We start from the raw sequence: 13,730 nt of genomic DNA, 5'->3' as shown, positions 1-13,730 counted from the left end.
TAAAGGATGGATAACAATTTGGAGAAAGAGATGAGGCTAAGAGCCCCCTAGGTATGGCCAAATACCTGAAGACGGATCCCACAATGAGGAAAAGCCTAATGTCTTCAGGGACCAGGGGATGGACCAGGTCTGAAGGTGGGAATGGCAACAAGAAAGGAGCCTTAGGGAACAGATTGCATGACTGGACTCAGAAGTCAGAACTTGGTTCCCTAAGGCACTGGGCAGGGATGAAAAGCTGCAGAGCAATGAAATACCAGGGTAGAGGGTGATACAGAAAGGTCATGGAACTGCTGAACCACCTCGGTTCTTGTCTTCTTGAAGGAAAGACTTCAATCGAGAAATGGAATTTGTGCAGCATGAACAGCAGAAATGTATTAGTAAAAGTACACTCTCAGATAGGGAGGGCCTGACCCAAGAGAGGGAAGCAGCCCCGCCTTACATTGTGTGAAGGCTTTTATTTCTATGGGTAGAATTGCCTCCCCCTCCCCTTTCATCTCTTTCTTCTCCTGACGTGCCAAGTCCTCTGGCATTTAGCAATGCTTTTCTTTGATTTAGGGGGATATGTAAACACATCCCTTAGGGATATGTGAAAACCTGGAATCCTGTTGGGCTGGTAAGGTATTCATGATCCTAACTAACAGGATTTCCCCCCTCCCCCCATGACTTCTAACAACAATCTCTTTGATTTAGAGGTATGTGTGAGCCTGGAGTCCTGCTGGGCAGCTGCCAGGGTTTTGACCCAAGTAGGAGCTGCAGCAAGTGGCTTTCTAATCAGGGCTAAATTTCTCCTTCTCCTGCTCATCTCTACCGACCTACCTATCATATCAATTATACTTGTCTGAAAGCCACTAAAACAGCAATAATATTGCCATATTCCATGGATTCTCAGATGTATATTGCTTTTAACTTTTAACATCTCTGAAAAACAGGGATGCATCTTTACAATCAATGCCATGGTATAGTTTAACTGGCAGGGTTTTATTATTTTATTTTTTTAGATTAAAATATAGCTAACGTACAGTATTATATTAGTTTCAAGGGTATACCATAGTTATTCAAGACTTATATACCTAAAGAAGTGATCACCAATAAGTCCTCCAATACCGTTCCATGCGATCACAATATTTACTTCATTCCCTATGCTGAACGTTACATCCCCTTTTATTGTGTTTGTTTTAAATTTTATATTAGTTTCAGGTGTACAGCACAGTGGTTAGGCATTTATATAATCTATGAAGTGAATGCCCCCCCAATAAGTTCAGTACCCATCTGAAACAATACACATGAGGTCAGACAATCAACTTGAATTCATCACAGAAAAGTGCTCCATACCTCTTTGCTGAATATCACTACAGTCACCTTCGAGGTACTCCCCTTGGGAAGCTATGCACTGACACCAGTGCCTAGTCCACCCTTCAAAGCAATTTTGGAACTCTTTCTGGAATGGCCATCAGAGCTGTCGATGTAGTACCTTGATGTCCTTAATGTCATCAAAATTCAATGTATTTCGGTATTTATTTTTGGGTAAAGAGTCACTGGGGGCCAGATCAGGTGAGTAGAGAGGGTGTTCCAATGCAGTTATTTGTTTACTTGCTAAACACTCCCTCACAGTGTGTGAGCTGGTGCATCGCCGCGATGCAAGAGCCATGAATTGTTGGCGAAAAGTTCAGGTTGTTTTCATCTAACTTTTTCACGCAGCTTTTTCAGCACTTCCAAATAGTAAACTTGGTTAACTGTTTGTCCAGTTGGTACAAATTCATAATGAATAATCCCTCTGATATCAAAAAAGGTTAGCAACACCGTTGCAACAAGTTCGCAAACTTAATTATCAGACCTCGTAGACTGTAACATTATTGATTATATCCCCCAGACTGTATTTCTCATCCCTGTGACTATTTTGTGACGACCAATTTGTGCTTCCTAATCCCTCATCCCCCAAACCCCTTCTGTCTAGCAACCGTTTTTTTTTCTCTATCTCTGAGTGTTTTTCAGTTTTGTTTGCTCGTTTATTCTGTTTTTCAATTCTCTGTAGACAGCACACACCTTCCTTATTGCTTGTGTCTGGGGCACTGCTATGGCCCTGCCTTTAGGCATCTGGTCAGAGGAAGGAGGTACATGTCCAAAGTCACTAGCTAGTTCAAGATGAGACAGGACTGAATTCAGCTATCTGACTTCAAAGCCTGGGTCTTTCTACTCCTTCCAGCACTCTCCAGGGCTGTTCAAAAGGATACTTTCTAGAGTTGATCTAATATTGACACAAGTAAGAGTCTAGAGCAGGGGTGTCCAAACTTTTTTCAAAGGTTTTCACCAAGGGCCATATGTGGTAAAATACACAAACAGCTGGGCCACTCACTCGAGGTGAAATACGTATTGCCTCACCTGCTTTATTTAAGTAAACTAAATATATTTTTGGAATTTGCTGCAGGCCAATTAACAATGGATTGTGAGCCGCAGTTGGCCCACGGGCCGCAGTTTGGACACCCCTGCTCTAGAGGGTCTATGTGAAAATATTGACATGGTCTCAAGGTGGTGGGATTTAAAAAAAAGTTTTCTCTTTTGTTTCTTTGTATCCTTTTTTTTCAGTGAACACACAATACTTACCCAGGGAGACAGGCTGGGGGTGGGTGCCAATGTTGGCACCACCCAGGCACAGAAGGTCCCGAAAGGTGGCAGGTGGGAAGGCAGTGGCTAATGTGCACAAACAGAGACCCGAGCAGCATTTTCTGAGGCCTGAACGCACCCTGAGGGATAACATACCACTGATAAAGAAACTAATGTGTGCACTAGGAAAATCAGACAGAGGAAACAAGGGGATGCTGCTTTTATCCTGTCACTGGTAAGAAGCCACAAGCCTCTAGAAACTTTTCAAATAAAATAGGAATACCTGACTTACCAGAAGATCCTGCATCTTCCGAATATCCAGCAGGCTTTAATTGGTAATACCTGACTTTTCTTGAAACCTTATCCTTACTGTCCCAGAGCCTCAAAGTTATTTTGTGAAAATTTATTTTCTTCAGTAATTCCTTTGTCATGTTGATGTTAAAAATTTGGGTCCATGACACCCAGACTTTGTCCCCTTCATGCCACGGCCTCACTGTCTGTGTAAAAGAACACCAAGAGACTTTCAGTGTGGAAAGCTGGGAGGCTCAGCAGTCTAGGACCCATCACCAAAGACTGTACCTATTGGCAGTGAAGCGAGGTCCCGCTCTTTATCTAACTTCTGTGTCTGGTTGTCCCCCAGGTTCAAACTCACATCAGGAAATGGGTGTCATGGGCTGGGCCCTGACACACCTCTGGGTTCCTCGGAAAAAATTAAGTCAAAGCAATTACCTGCAAATAGTATCCTTTCCAGTGACTCTCATCCCTGACTGAGCTGGGCCACAGGCAGCTGTTTGCGTGTGGGGGGCAGTCGGGTGTGCACACACATCCTCACATGCCATACACACAAAGAAAGAAATCGCGAGAGCTACAAAAACTTTTGAAACACCAAAGCAATTATTAGGTAGAAATATTTAAATAGAAAGTCATATAATTGGCCTTATTAGGTCAGTATGATAGGGTGGGCAGACAGAAAGGAGCAGGAGAAGGAGAAATTTAGCCCCAGTTAGAAAGCCCCTTGCTGCAGCTCCTACTTGGGTGAAGACCCCGCAGCCGCCCAGCAGGATTCCAGGCTCTAAATGAAATATATACCTCTAAATTAAAGAGATGCGTTGTTAGAAGTCAGAGAAGGGGTGGGGGACACATCCTGTTTGTCAGGCTCAAGGATACTTTACTAGCACAACAAGATTCCAGGTTTTCACACACTCCAAAGGAATATGTTTACACAGGCGCCTAAATCAAAGAAATGCATTGCTAAATGCCAGAGGACTAGGCACCTCAGGAGGAGAAAGGGTGATAAGAGAAGGGAGAGGGGAGGCAATTCTACCATACAGATAACAGCCTTCACACAATATATGAGGGCTGCTTCCCTCCCTTTAGTCAGTCGCTTCACATCTCGGAGTATACTTTCTTTTAGTAATAAACTTCTGCTGTTCGTGCTGCACAAATTTCATCTCTTGATTGAAGTCTTGCCTTCAAGAAGACAAAGAACTGAAGTTCAACATAATTTTTCTGGTAACAACTATTTACCATTTGGTAGGCTCATGGTGGGGCCCAAGATCCTGCATTTCTACCAAGTTTCAGGAGAAGGGAGAACACTTTGCGTATTGGGTATTATATACAAGACTAAACACACACCTTTACTCCTGAATCCAGGAACACTTTGACCACCGCTGGGAATACCACCATATCTACTATTTTAGGCTCTCCATCGTCTGGCAGAAGGAAATACTCAATGTGGTAGAAACGGCGAACCTTGCAACAGGTTTGTCCATTTTAGGGTTTTTTCTGTATTTTTCAATCAAACTTGTATATTTTCCTTTATGACCTAGAAGATACAGATTTAATGAGCCTTGTTTTAACCTGGCATGGGAAAGCACATCCATCCCCGCAGTTCCTTGGAACCAAGAAAGAGCCCAATGCTGTGGGCGGCTACCTCCCGCCATGCTGCTTGCCTAGCCCTCCTAGCTAGCAGAGTAGCACGCTATTCTGGACTAGGACTAGGCACCAGGGTGCAAAATTTCAGTGTATGACTCTGAGAGTGAGTGTCTCCTTATATTTTTTGACCTCAGGCACTTCACCTGCCTCATCCTAGTCTCCACAGTAAAAAGCAAGTAAAACAACAAACTAAAAAAATCACAGCACAGTGTGATTTGTGTAATACTAGCAGCATGAACAATGTTCTGAAGAACATCAGAGGAGGTGGAGGTAAACTCTGCCTGGTGGTGGTGGGGGAAGCCTCCCAGGGGACCTCAGCAGAGTCTTTGTAGAAGCAAAACTGGTAGTTATTCCAGGCAGAGGTCAGAGTCCAGCAAAACCTCATGAGTGAAGCTGCACAATGTGGGTAGATGGGATGAAAGGATGCAGAATGTAAGTCTGGGCTTCAGCCAGAGACCAGGGTCTCCACTGGCCTTGCCCTTAAAGTGAACCCTCCAAGCTAGGGCTTTGCACACCATAAGAAGATGCTTCAGGAACTCCATAAATAATTCAAATTTCATTCTATAAAAATATTATCACAACTACATTTAAAGCTGTAGTTTTAAATTTTCAAATTTTTAACACCCAGGATTCTGTATTAATTTTGTGCCACCAGAAGAATTAGCTTTTGTGAGGAGCTTGGAATAAAGGTCTCCAGCCAGTCCCTGCTAGGCATTAAGATTTCTTGTAAAGGTGAAACTGATCAGAAAGCATTTTATAGGTCTGTGTTCTGATTCAATCTAAGGTGAGAGAGCAAGTGGACAGGCATACAGACCCTCTTACTTCCTGTCAATAGGAGAGAAAATTGCTACAACCTCCTTGGTGGGCAATTCAACAATATCTATAAGAAAATGTAAATGCATACAGTAAGTCCTCACTTTATGTCATTGATAGGTCCTGGATTTTAATGAAACAACATACAATGAAATCAAATTTTACCATAGGCTAATTGATATAAACAAAAGTCCCTAGAGCATCTCATCAACGTTACAATGAAACGACGTTGAATGAAACAACGTTAGTCAAGGACCTCCTGTACCTTTAACCCAGCAATTCCACTTGTTGAAATCCAGGTTACGGAAGTGCCCACCCACACACACACATATGTGCATACAAGGAGGGCTATTGCAGAAATGTATCAGAAAAAGTTTGGATACAAGTTAAATGTCACCAATAAGGGGTAGAATAAATTAGAAACACACAACAGAATATTATATAGGTGTTTAAAAGACAACAACAAAGTAAAAACAAATATGCTCATTTCCTCTCAGGCACTTAAGATATATTGTCAAAATTTTAAAAAGCAAGTTGTAGAACAGAATGTTTAGGATCTCATTTCTCTTAAACAATTTATTTTAATAAACATTTATAAACAAATCCATAAATACTCAGATATTGAAAGAAAAAAAAACACTGAACCTAGAATTTTATATCCAGCCAGATATATGTCCTTCAAAGGTATTGGCATGATAAAAAGACTCTAAAAAACAAAGTAAACAAACAAAACAGAAATAAACTCATAGATACAGAACAAATTGATGGTCACCAGATCGGAGGGTTTAAGGAGGTGGATGAAAAAGTGAATGGAATTAAGAACTACCTATTGCCAGTTATAAAAATAGTCACGGGGATGTAAAATACAGCATAAGGAATGTATTCAATAATATTGTAATAACTATCAATGGTGTCAGATGGGTTCTAGACTTATCAGGGTGATCACTTTGTAAGGTATATAAATGTCTAATCATACACCTGAAACTGATATAATATTGTATGTAAACTGTAATTGGAAAATAAATTAATAAAAAGGACTCTCAGGCATGCAAGGCTTCATAAATTTTTGCTGCACAGAGATCTATTTTGTAAATGCCTTTGGAAGAAGCACCAAAATAAGAAAAACAAGTCTAGAAGATGCTGCAAGAAAGGCAAAGGTTAAGGTGGTCAAGTAAACACCAACTCTCTTTTGGTTGGTATTTGACAGAAATCTTTTTCAGTGTTCTTTTGCGTGATATCAATAGACCCAAGATAAAAAGCATCATTATGGGTAGAGGAGGTCACCACATAAGGACAAAAAGTTCTATTCACCAAGAAAATCGATCAATTTTAAATATGGTATACACCTAACCACATAACCTCCAAAATAATCTGAAGCAACAGTTGACAGCCACAAGGAGAAGCTGAAATTAGTCATCGTGGGCAGGACAGTTTAAGTAGACAAAAAACCAAAAGGTAGATCATAAAGTGGAGTGATGAGGCAGAAAAGGGTTAATAAAGTGACCCTAAAGGGGGCGGCACAGGCCTGCATCCCTCCCCAGGAACTGCCCAGGCTCATTCCTAGAAATAATCTAAGATGTGTATTCTCTCATAAAAAGAGGAGATAAGACTCAACTGGTATTAACTGGTTCTTCACACATGTGCAAACTGCCAAAACCTGCCCATTAGTTGAACTGTAGCCTAATTATAATGCAATTGAAATGGAATGAACATTAGGCTTAGCCCCCCGTGGGTTTTTCTGTGTGCATTCTGGGTAAGAGCATGAGCAGAAAGAAAGTAGTTATATAACCAACATATGTCAATCAAATGACCTCAGTCTATACCTCACATCTCCTGCTGTAAGGACATTTACCTACCCTTTCCTGTATAAGAAAAAGATAACCTACAGTTAGGAGCAGTGGTCTGCCCTGGGGAACTTCTATGCTGGCATCTGGAATGAATTTACTTCCTTGCTCGCCTCCTTTCAGGGTGAGTCTGTGAATTCTTTTCACCTTTTGAGAATGACCAGGGATTAATCCAATGACACAACATGGAGTACTTTTCTTTTCCCCTAATATTGGGGTTTAACCACGTGACTTGCTTTGGCCAATAAAAATTAGCAGGTGGGAGGTGCCCAAAGACCTGAAGAGTGCTTGGGTAACTGGGCTTGCCCTCTGTTGTCTCTCTGCCTTTTGGTAATATGAATGTGTCCGGGCTAGCTCCTAGGTTCAGGGGAGGATGAGAGCTACCCGGAGGAGAGCAGCGCCCGCAGTGCAGGGAGCCCAGGCTCGCTCTGCTAAGCCGCTCATCCAGGACAACAGGGATTCCTGTGTGAAGCCACTGACCTGGGGAGCTTGTTTGGATTTGTTACACAGCATTGTTGCAGTAATAGCTAACTGATCTAATTTTACACTCAGAGATTCAACACATCTGAGAATCTGTATTTTAAGTAAGGAATGGGTGACGTACAACCAGCTTATGGGAATGAAGGCCTTAACCTCTCTGTCATTTCCTCATCTGCAAACAGGAGAAAGAGCATCACCTACTTCTTAGGGTTATTGAGAGGATTAAAAGTGTGAAGACCACACAGTCCATAGTGGACCCCCTAAAATTGCAGTTTCTTTCCTGACCTCTGCTCCTAGAATCTACCACCCTACTGGGGAAAGCTGGTGGAGGGAGCATGTGTGACCTAAACTCCTGGAAGAAGGTCCTTAGTCCACCCCTTTTTGCAGAGTTGGAATTCTGCTCTAGTACTTACCAATGTTCACTGGGAAGGCCAATGAAATGATGAAGTTGCAGGGGACGACCTGGGGCTCGTCGGAGTTGGAAATGCTGGCAGGCCCATCTGAGGACGCCACGCTGCTGCACTGGTGCTCAGAACCCGGGGCCTGGGCTCGGGCGCCCAGGTCCGCCACATCACACTCGCTCATGGACCGGGAAAAGGCGCTTTGGGAGGGCCTGGGCCGCGTGCTTGCCTTGTCCTCATCGTCGCACTCCCAGGCATGCAGTGACATGCTGCAGTGTCCACCCGGCACTCCTAACTGGAAGAAAATTAAGGCACTTCTGTCACCTTCTGTTCACAGAAGGGAAGCCATACCTCTTTCAGGAACACCGTTCTCCTCCCTCATTTCCCTTGTCATTTTCTGGGTTGAATGTACCACAGAGAATGGTGGCTGGCAGTAATCATGATATTGAACAACCTCAGTTTCTCTAACTTGAGTCTCTGTTCTCTCCAGCCCCAGCCGCTCCTCCTTTCAATCATCTGGCTCTCCTGGAATATCTATCTTAGGTGAGTACAGTTCCTGGGAACCACAAGGGGTGGGGGAGAATTCCCGTGCTTCCACTCAGGGAGGCCTTGGGGTAGCTGCTCTAAAGCACAATATGCATTTGCCATTTGAGGACTGGCAAGGCATGTGCAAAATCCAGATGAGGTCAAGGAGGGCGAGAACCTTGCGGTCTGATACAAATGGGCACTGAGCGCCCACGGCACAAGGAGTCGGGACCCCAGCTAATGCCAAGAAAATAAGCCCCGGCTGCAGAGGGGTGGGGGAGTGGAGGCGCGGGGAGGGCGGGGAGGGGGAGGGCGGGGGAGGGGGGCGGTGCGGACACACGGTCCCCTCAAGGCGCCAACGTACTGACGAGCAGATGCTCTAGGTAGCAGGCGGGGCTCAGACCGCGGCGTCAGTTGGCTTGCATACCAGCCGCACAGCCGCTGTGCGAGGAGGTTCCGGAGGACACGGTCCGCAGCCCCACACTCAACTTTGCTAGAGAGTTGCTAGGAGACCGGCCAGTGCAAGACCCGGGGCCGGGGCCCTCCTGGGGCGGGACTGACGCCCTCAGCCGGAAGTCTCAGGCCCGCTGTGTGGACAAAGTCTGGCAAATAGTGTATCTAAATTCGGAAACCAGCTGCATTCATTCATCCGTCCACTCGTTTAATCTTTAAGGAATTCCTGCTCCAAACATGAGCACCCGTAATACTCCTGACCCTTACTTAGAGTACGGGTAAAGGCAAAGGAAGCAAAGGGCTCTGCAAACTCGGATCCTCTCACCCCACCCCAAACCTCTCTCATACAGACTTTTTGCTTCTGTCACTGATGTCCTTAAAATATCATCAAAATTCTGTTAGTGATTGTGAGCCCCAACTCAGACGAGGAAACTGAGGCTTAGAGAGGGGCAGCGATTTGCCTGAGGTCACACAGCCAAGTGTGTGGCAGCACTGGATTGAAACCCAGATTATCTGACTTGGTCTTTGCTGTAAAATCCCTCCTACCAGTACCCCTGTCTTTCCGCTGAGAGAGCCCTGGCTTCTGCTTCCATTGTAGAAGGCCACAGAACACAGAAGGGGATGGGCGGAGGGACACATGGCAGAGGTGACTGGCAGGAGGGGTCAGAGGCATGCTTCATAAAGGAGGAGACAAAAGCCAAACTTTGCGGTTTGCCAGGCAGTGAAAGAAAGACAAGGCATTCCAGGCTTAGGGAACAGCATATGCCAAGGCCCAAAGGGGTGAAAGCACATGGCAAGTTCAAGTAAGGGATGATGAGACTGGAGTGTTGGGCAGGGCCCCTGGTACATAGTGGTGGAGGGAAGGCAGGGCACTAAGACGGTGGGCAATAGGGAATTACATTAAGTTTTCTGGCCAGAGAGAGTAGCACCACTCAGTAGCAGTTTGTTCAAGAGAATGGAAGCTCAGGTTCTACACACAATTGTTGGGGAAGCTGAGGCTTTGAGCTGAGATATGACTACTATCCCTGGTCAAAGAGCAAAACTGTGGCAGAGCTTTAACTGGAACCCTGCTACCTTGCCCCTCAGTGCCCTGCCTTCCTAGGCCAACCCCAGGGGCTGGAAGCATTCCATTCCAGAATATTGCCCATTGACGCACCACCCAATAGTCCTCAGGTTCAATCAATTAATTAAAAAAAAAACCCCCCCCACACAAAAACTGGGCCTCAAACTCTTAGCACTGAATGTTACATCACCCTGTCATACTGTACAACCAGCAGCCTGTGGACTACCATCTCTAAACCAGGAAGTGCTAAACAGATGCAGAACGTTGGAGGAAAAAAAAGCCTACTAGAATACAGCTGCTCCCAAAAGGCCCCAATAAATAATGGCAAGTCAATGATACCTTGGACAGCAGGCCTTCTATGTCTCAGGTCCCACCTGCGGGCCTGAGGCTGGTTTCCCTCCAAAAGGTTCTCGATCACATTATCACCTAGGGCAGCAGTCAATCTCTCTAGCATCTCCTATGGGGACAGCCCTGAGCTCAGGATTGAGAGGCTACAGGTCTTGGACAAAGAGCCAATGCCAGGTCCTGGCTATGCATCAGAATCACCTAGGAACATGTCCAAACTTCACTTCTGAGGCTTCTCTCCAGACCTGAGGAATTGATTCTCCAGGGGTGGGCTTAGGAATTGGTAACAGATTGTATTTTCCAAAGACAACCACCTCAATAGAGTCCCTCCCATGTCAACATGCCTTCCATTGGTGGTCGGTCTTACAGTGTGATGTCAACATGCCTTCCATTGGTGGTAGGTCTAGTCTTCTCCCCTTGAACCCAGACAGACTTTGTAACTACCTCAGCCAATAGAAGATGGTGGAAGTGACACTATGTAATTTCAGAAACCAGGTCATCCAACTATGATGATGTGAGTCCTCACTTAACATCGTCAATAATTTTCGTGGCTTAAAGTGAAACAACATACAGTAGTACCTTGGTTTTTTAATGTAATCCATTCCGGAAGACTGTTCAAGTTCTGAAACGTTTGAAAACAGCCGACAGGTAGGCCTCAGGATCTTGCACTCAGTGGAAGCTGCGTGACATGTTTGACTTCTGAGGCGTGTTTGAAAACCGAAGCATTTACTTCCGGGTTTACGGCATTCGTAAACCAAAATGTTCATCAATGGAGACGTTCGAAAACCGAGTTACTACTGTATAATAAAAACAATTTGACCATAGGCTAATTGATATAAACAAGAGTTAAGTTCCTTTGTCATTTTGTCAATGTTATAACAAAAAAATCATTGAATAAAATGACAGTATTTGAAGACCTGCAGTACTTCTGCCATGTTCTCTTGGGGCACTCATCCTAAAAAGTCCAGCTATCGTGTTGTGAGGAAGCACATCAGCCACATGAAAAGGCCACATGTAGATATTCTGGCCAACAACCCCAGCTGAGTTCCCAGCTGACTTCTAGCCTCAGCCAGCAGACATGCAAGAGTGCCAGACTTCAAATGATTCCAATTCCCAGCCATTGAGCCACCTGGACTGACACTACGTAGCAGAAACCAGCTGTCTCCACCAACCCCTCCCCAAATTGCAGATTTATGACCAAAGTAAATTATTTTGTTTAAACTACTAAGTTTGGGGATTATTTGTTGCAGAATAATAAATGACTACCACAGAACTCCTATTTCTTAATGTTACCTCCACCAAGATTTTATTGCACAGCTAAGATTTGGAAGCACTGCCCTGAGAGAGGTGGTGTCCAGGTCAAGACCCTGGGCATCACGGGATAGAGTGAGGACAAAGGTGTGCCACATGGTACTTAGGTGTAAAAGGTGGGTCCATAACCTCACCTTAGCAAAGATGGCTTCAGGCCTGGCAAAGTCAAAGCAAAAGGGGGCATCTGTTTTAGTTGTCTACTGATGCATAACAAGCCACTCCAAATATTAGGGGCATAAAATAGCCACTTGTTACTTCTCACAATTCTGTGGATCAGCTGGGTGGATCTTTGTTGGTGTTGCCTGGGCTCACTCACTGGACTATACTCATCTGGAAGGTCAACAGGACTGGAAGGTCCAAGGTGGCATTACTCAAATGTCTTGCAGTTGGTTGTATTGGCTAGGGCACCTCATTTACCCTCATGTGGCCTCCAATCCTCCCCTGGGCTGGACTGGCTTCCTCATATGGCATTCTTAGGGTAGGGTTATGAGAGGGCAAAGGTGGAAGCTGCAAGGCCTCTTGAGACCTAGGTTTGTAATTGGCCTAATGGTGCTTCACCACATTCCATTGACCAAAGCACATCGCAAGGACCAGCCCAGATTCAGACCAATTAAAAACAGACTCCACCTCTGGTAAGAGGAAAGGCAGAGGCACATTGCAAAAGGGCACCCATATATGGGAGCTATTTGAGGATGATCTGTCACTGCTTTCTTCTTTTCCCAGGGTAGTGTGGCCCCAAATCTTCCCTGGGTACCCAGAGGGCTTTCTGAAGTAATCCCAAGACTCTGGCAGTTAGAAGCATTTAGGGAACAGCCACACCTGTCTTCTTCTTACCACTTCTATCCTAGCCAAAGTGGCCCCATCTTTTTGATAGCTTTATTGAGGTATATTTTGTATCACAAAATTCACTGCTTTTAAGTGTAGAGTTCAATAATTTTTAGTAACTTTACTGAGTGGCCAAATCATCACTATAAATAAGTAGAACACTCTCACTACCCTAATAAGATCCTGCATGCACATCTAAATTAATTTCTGTCCCCACTGCCAGCCCCAGGCAATAACTAATCTACTTTCTGTTTCTAAAAATTTGCCTTTTCTGGACATTTCATATAAATGGAGTATTAAAACTTGTGGTCTGGCTTTTTCACTGGCTTCTTTCATTTAGCATAACGTTTTTGAGGATCATTCAAATTGTAGCATTTATCAATACGTCATTCCTTTTTATGGCTGAATAATATTCCATGATATACCATATTTTGTCTATCCATTCATCAGTTAATAAACATTTCAACATTTATGAAAAATACTACAATGAATATCTACATGAAAGTCTCTGTGTGGACCGATGATTTCATTTTTCTTGTGTAGACACCTAGGAGTAGCACCTAGCTGAGTTATGTAACATGTTTCCCCGAAAATAAGACCTAGCCAGACCATCAGATCTAATGCATCTTTTGGAGCAAAAATTAATATAAGCCTGGTATTATATTACATTATATTACATTACATTACATTGCATTATATTACATTACAAGACCTGATCTTATATTATAATAAAATAAGACCAGGTCTTATATTAACTTTTGCTCTAAAAGATGCATTAGAGTGGATGGTCCGGCTAGGTCTTATTTTCAGGGAAACATGGTAGTAGTTTTACGCTTATCTTTTTGTGAAACTGCCACACTGTTTTCCAAAGTGGCTGCATGTGAGGGTTCCTGTTTCTCCCATCCTCAAAAATATTTATTGTCTGTCTTACTTATGATAGTTAGACTTATCAGTGTGAAATAGTATCTCGTTGTGGTTCTATTTTATATTTCCCTAATGACTAATGATACTTAGATTTTTTTTATGTGCTTATTGGTCACCCATATGTCTTATTTGGTGAAATGTCAGTTCCTATCATTTACCCACTGTTTGATTGAGTTGACTGTCTTATTATTCAGTGATAGGAGTTTTTTG

At 43.9% G+C, this 13,730-nt stretch overlaps 1 protein-coding gene across 1 annotated transcript; it reads right to left on the bottom strand.

Annotated features, from left to right (window-relative positions):
* Positions 1–1,907: 1,907 nt before the first annotated feature.
* LOC141569905 (uncharacterized protein CFAP92-like) lies at positions 1,908–8,342 on the bottom strand (the record flags this gene model as incomplete). Its single annotated transcript, XM_074324394.1, is given in 5 exon segments — positions 1,908–1,971; positions 2,885–3,098; positions 4,237–4,358; positions 4,361–4,426; positions 8,087–8,342. Coding segments are annotated over 5 exon segments (722 nt in total), but the record flags the coding sequence as incomplete, so codon positions are not given.
* Between the last annotated feature and the right edge of the window lie 5,388 nt (positions 8,343–13,730).

Source organism: Rhinolophus sinicus, unplaced genomic scaffold (genome assembly GCF_036562045.2).
Source record: "Rhinolophus sinicus isolate RSC01 unplaced genomic scaffold, ASM3656204v1 Contig131, whole genome shotgun sequence".
In the NCBI taxonomy this organism is placed as follows: Eukaryota; Metazoa; Chordata; class Mammalia; order Chiroptera; family Rhinolophidae; genus Rhinolophus; species Rhinolophus sinicus.
Note: the sequence above shows the minus strand (reverse complement) of the source record. Positions and strands in the feature narration are given on the sequence as shown.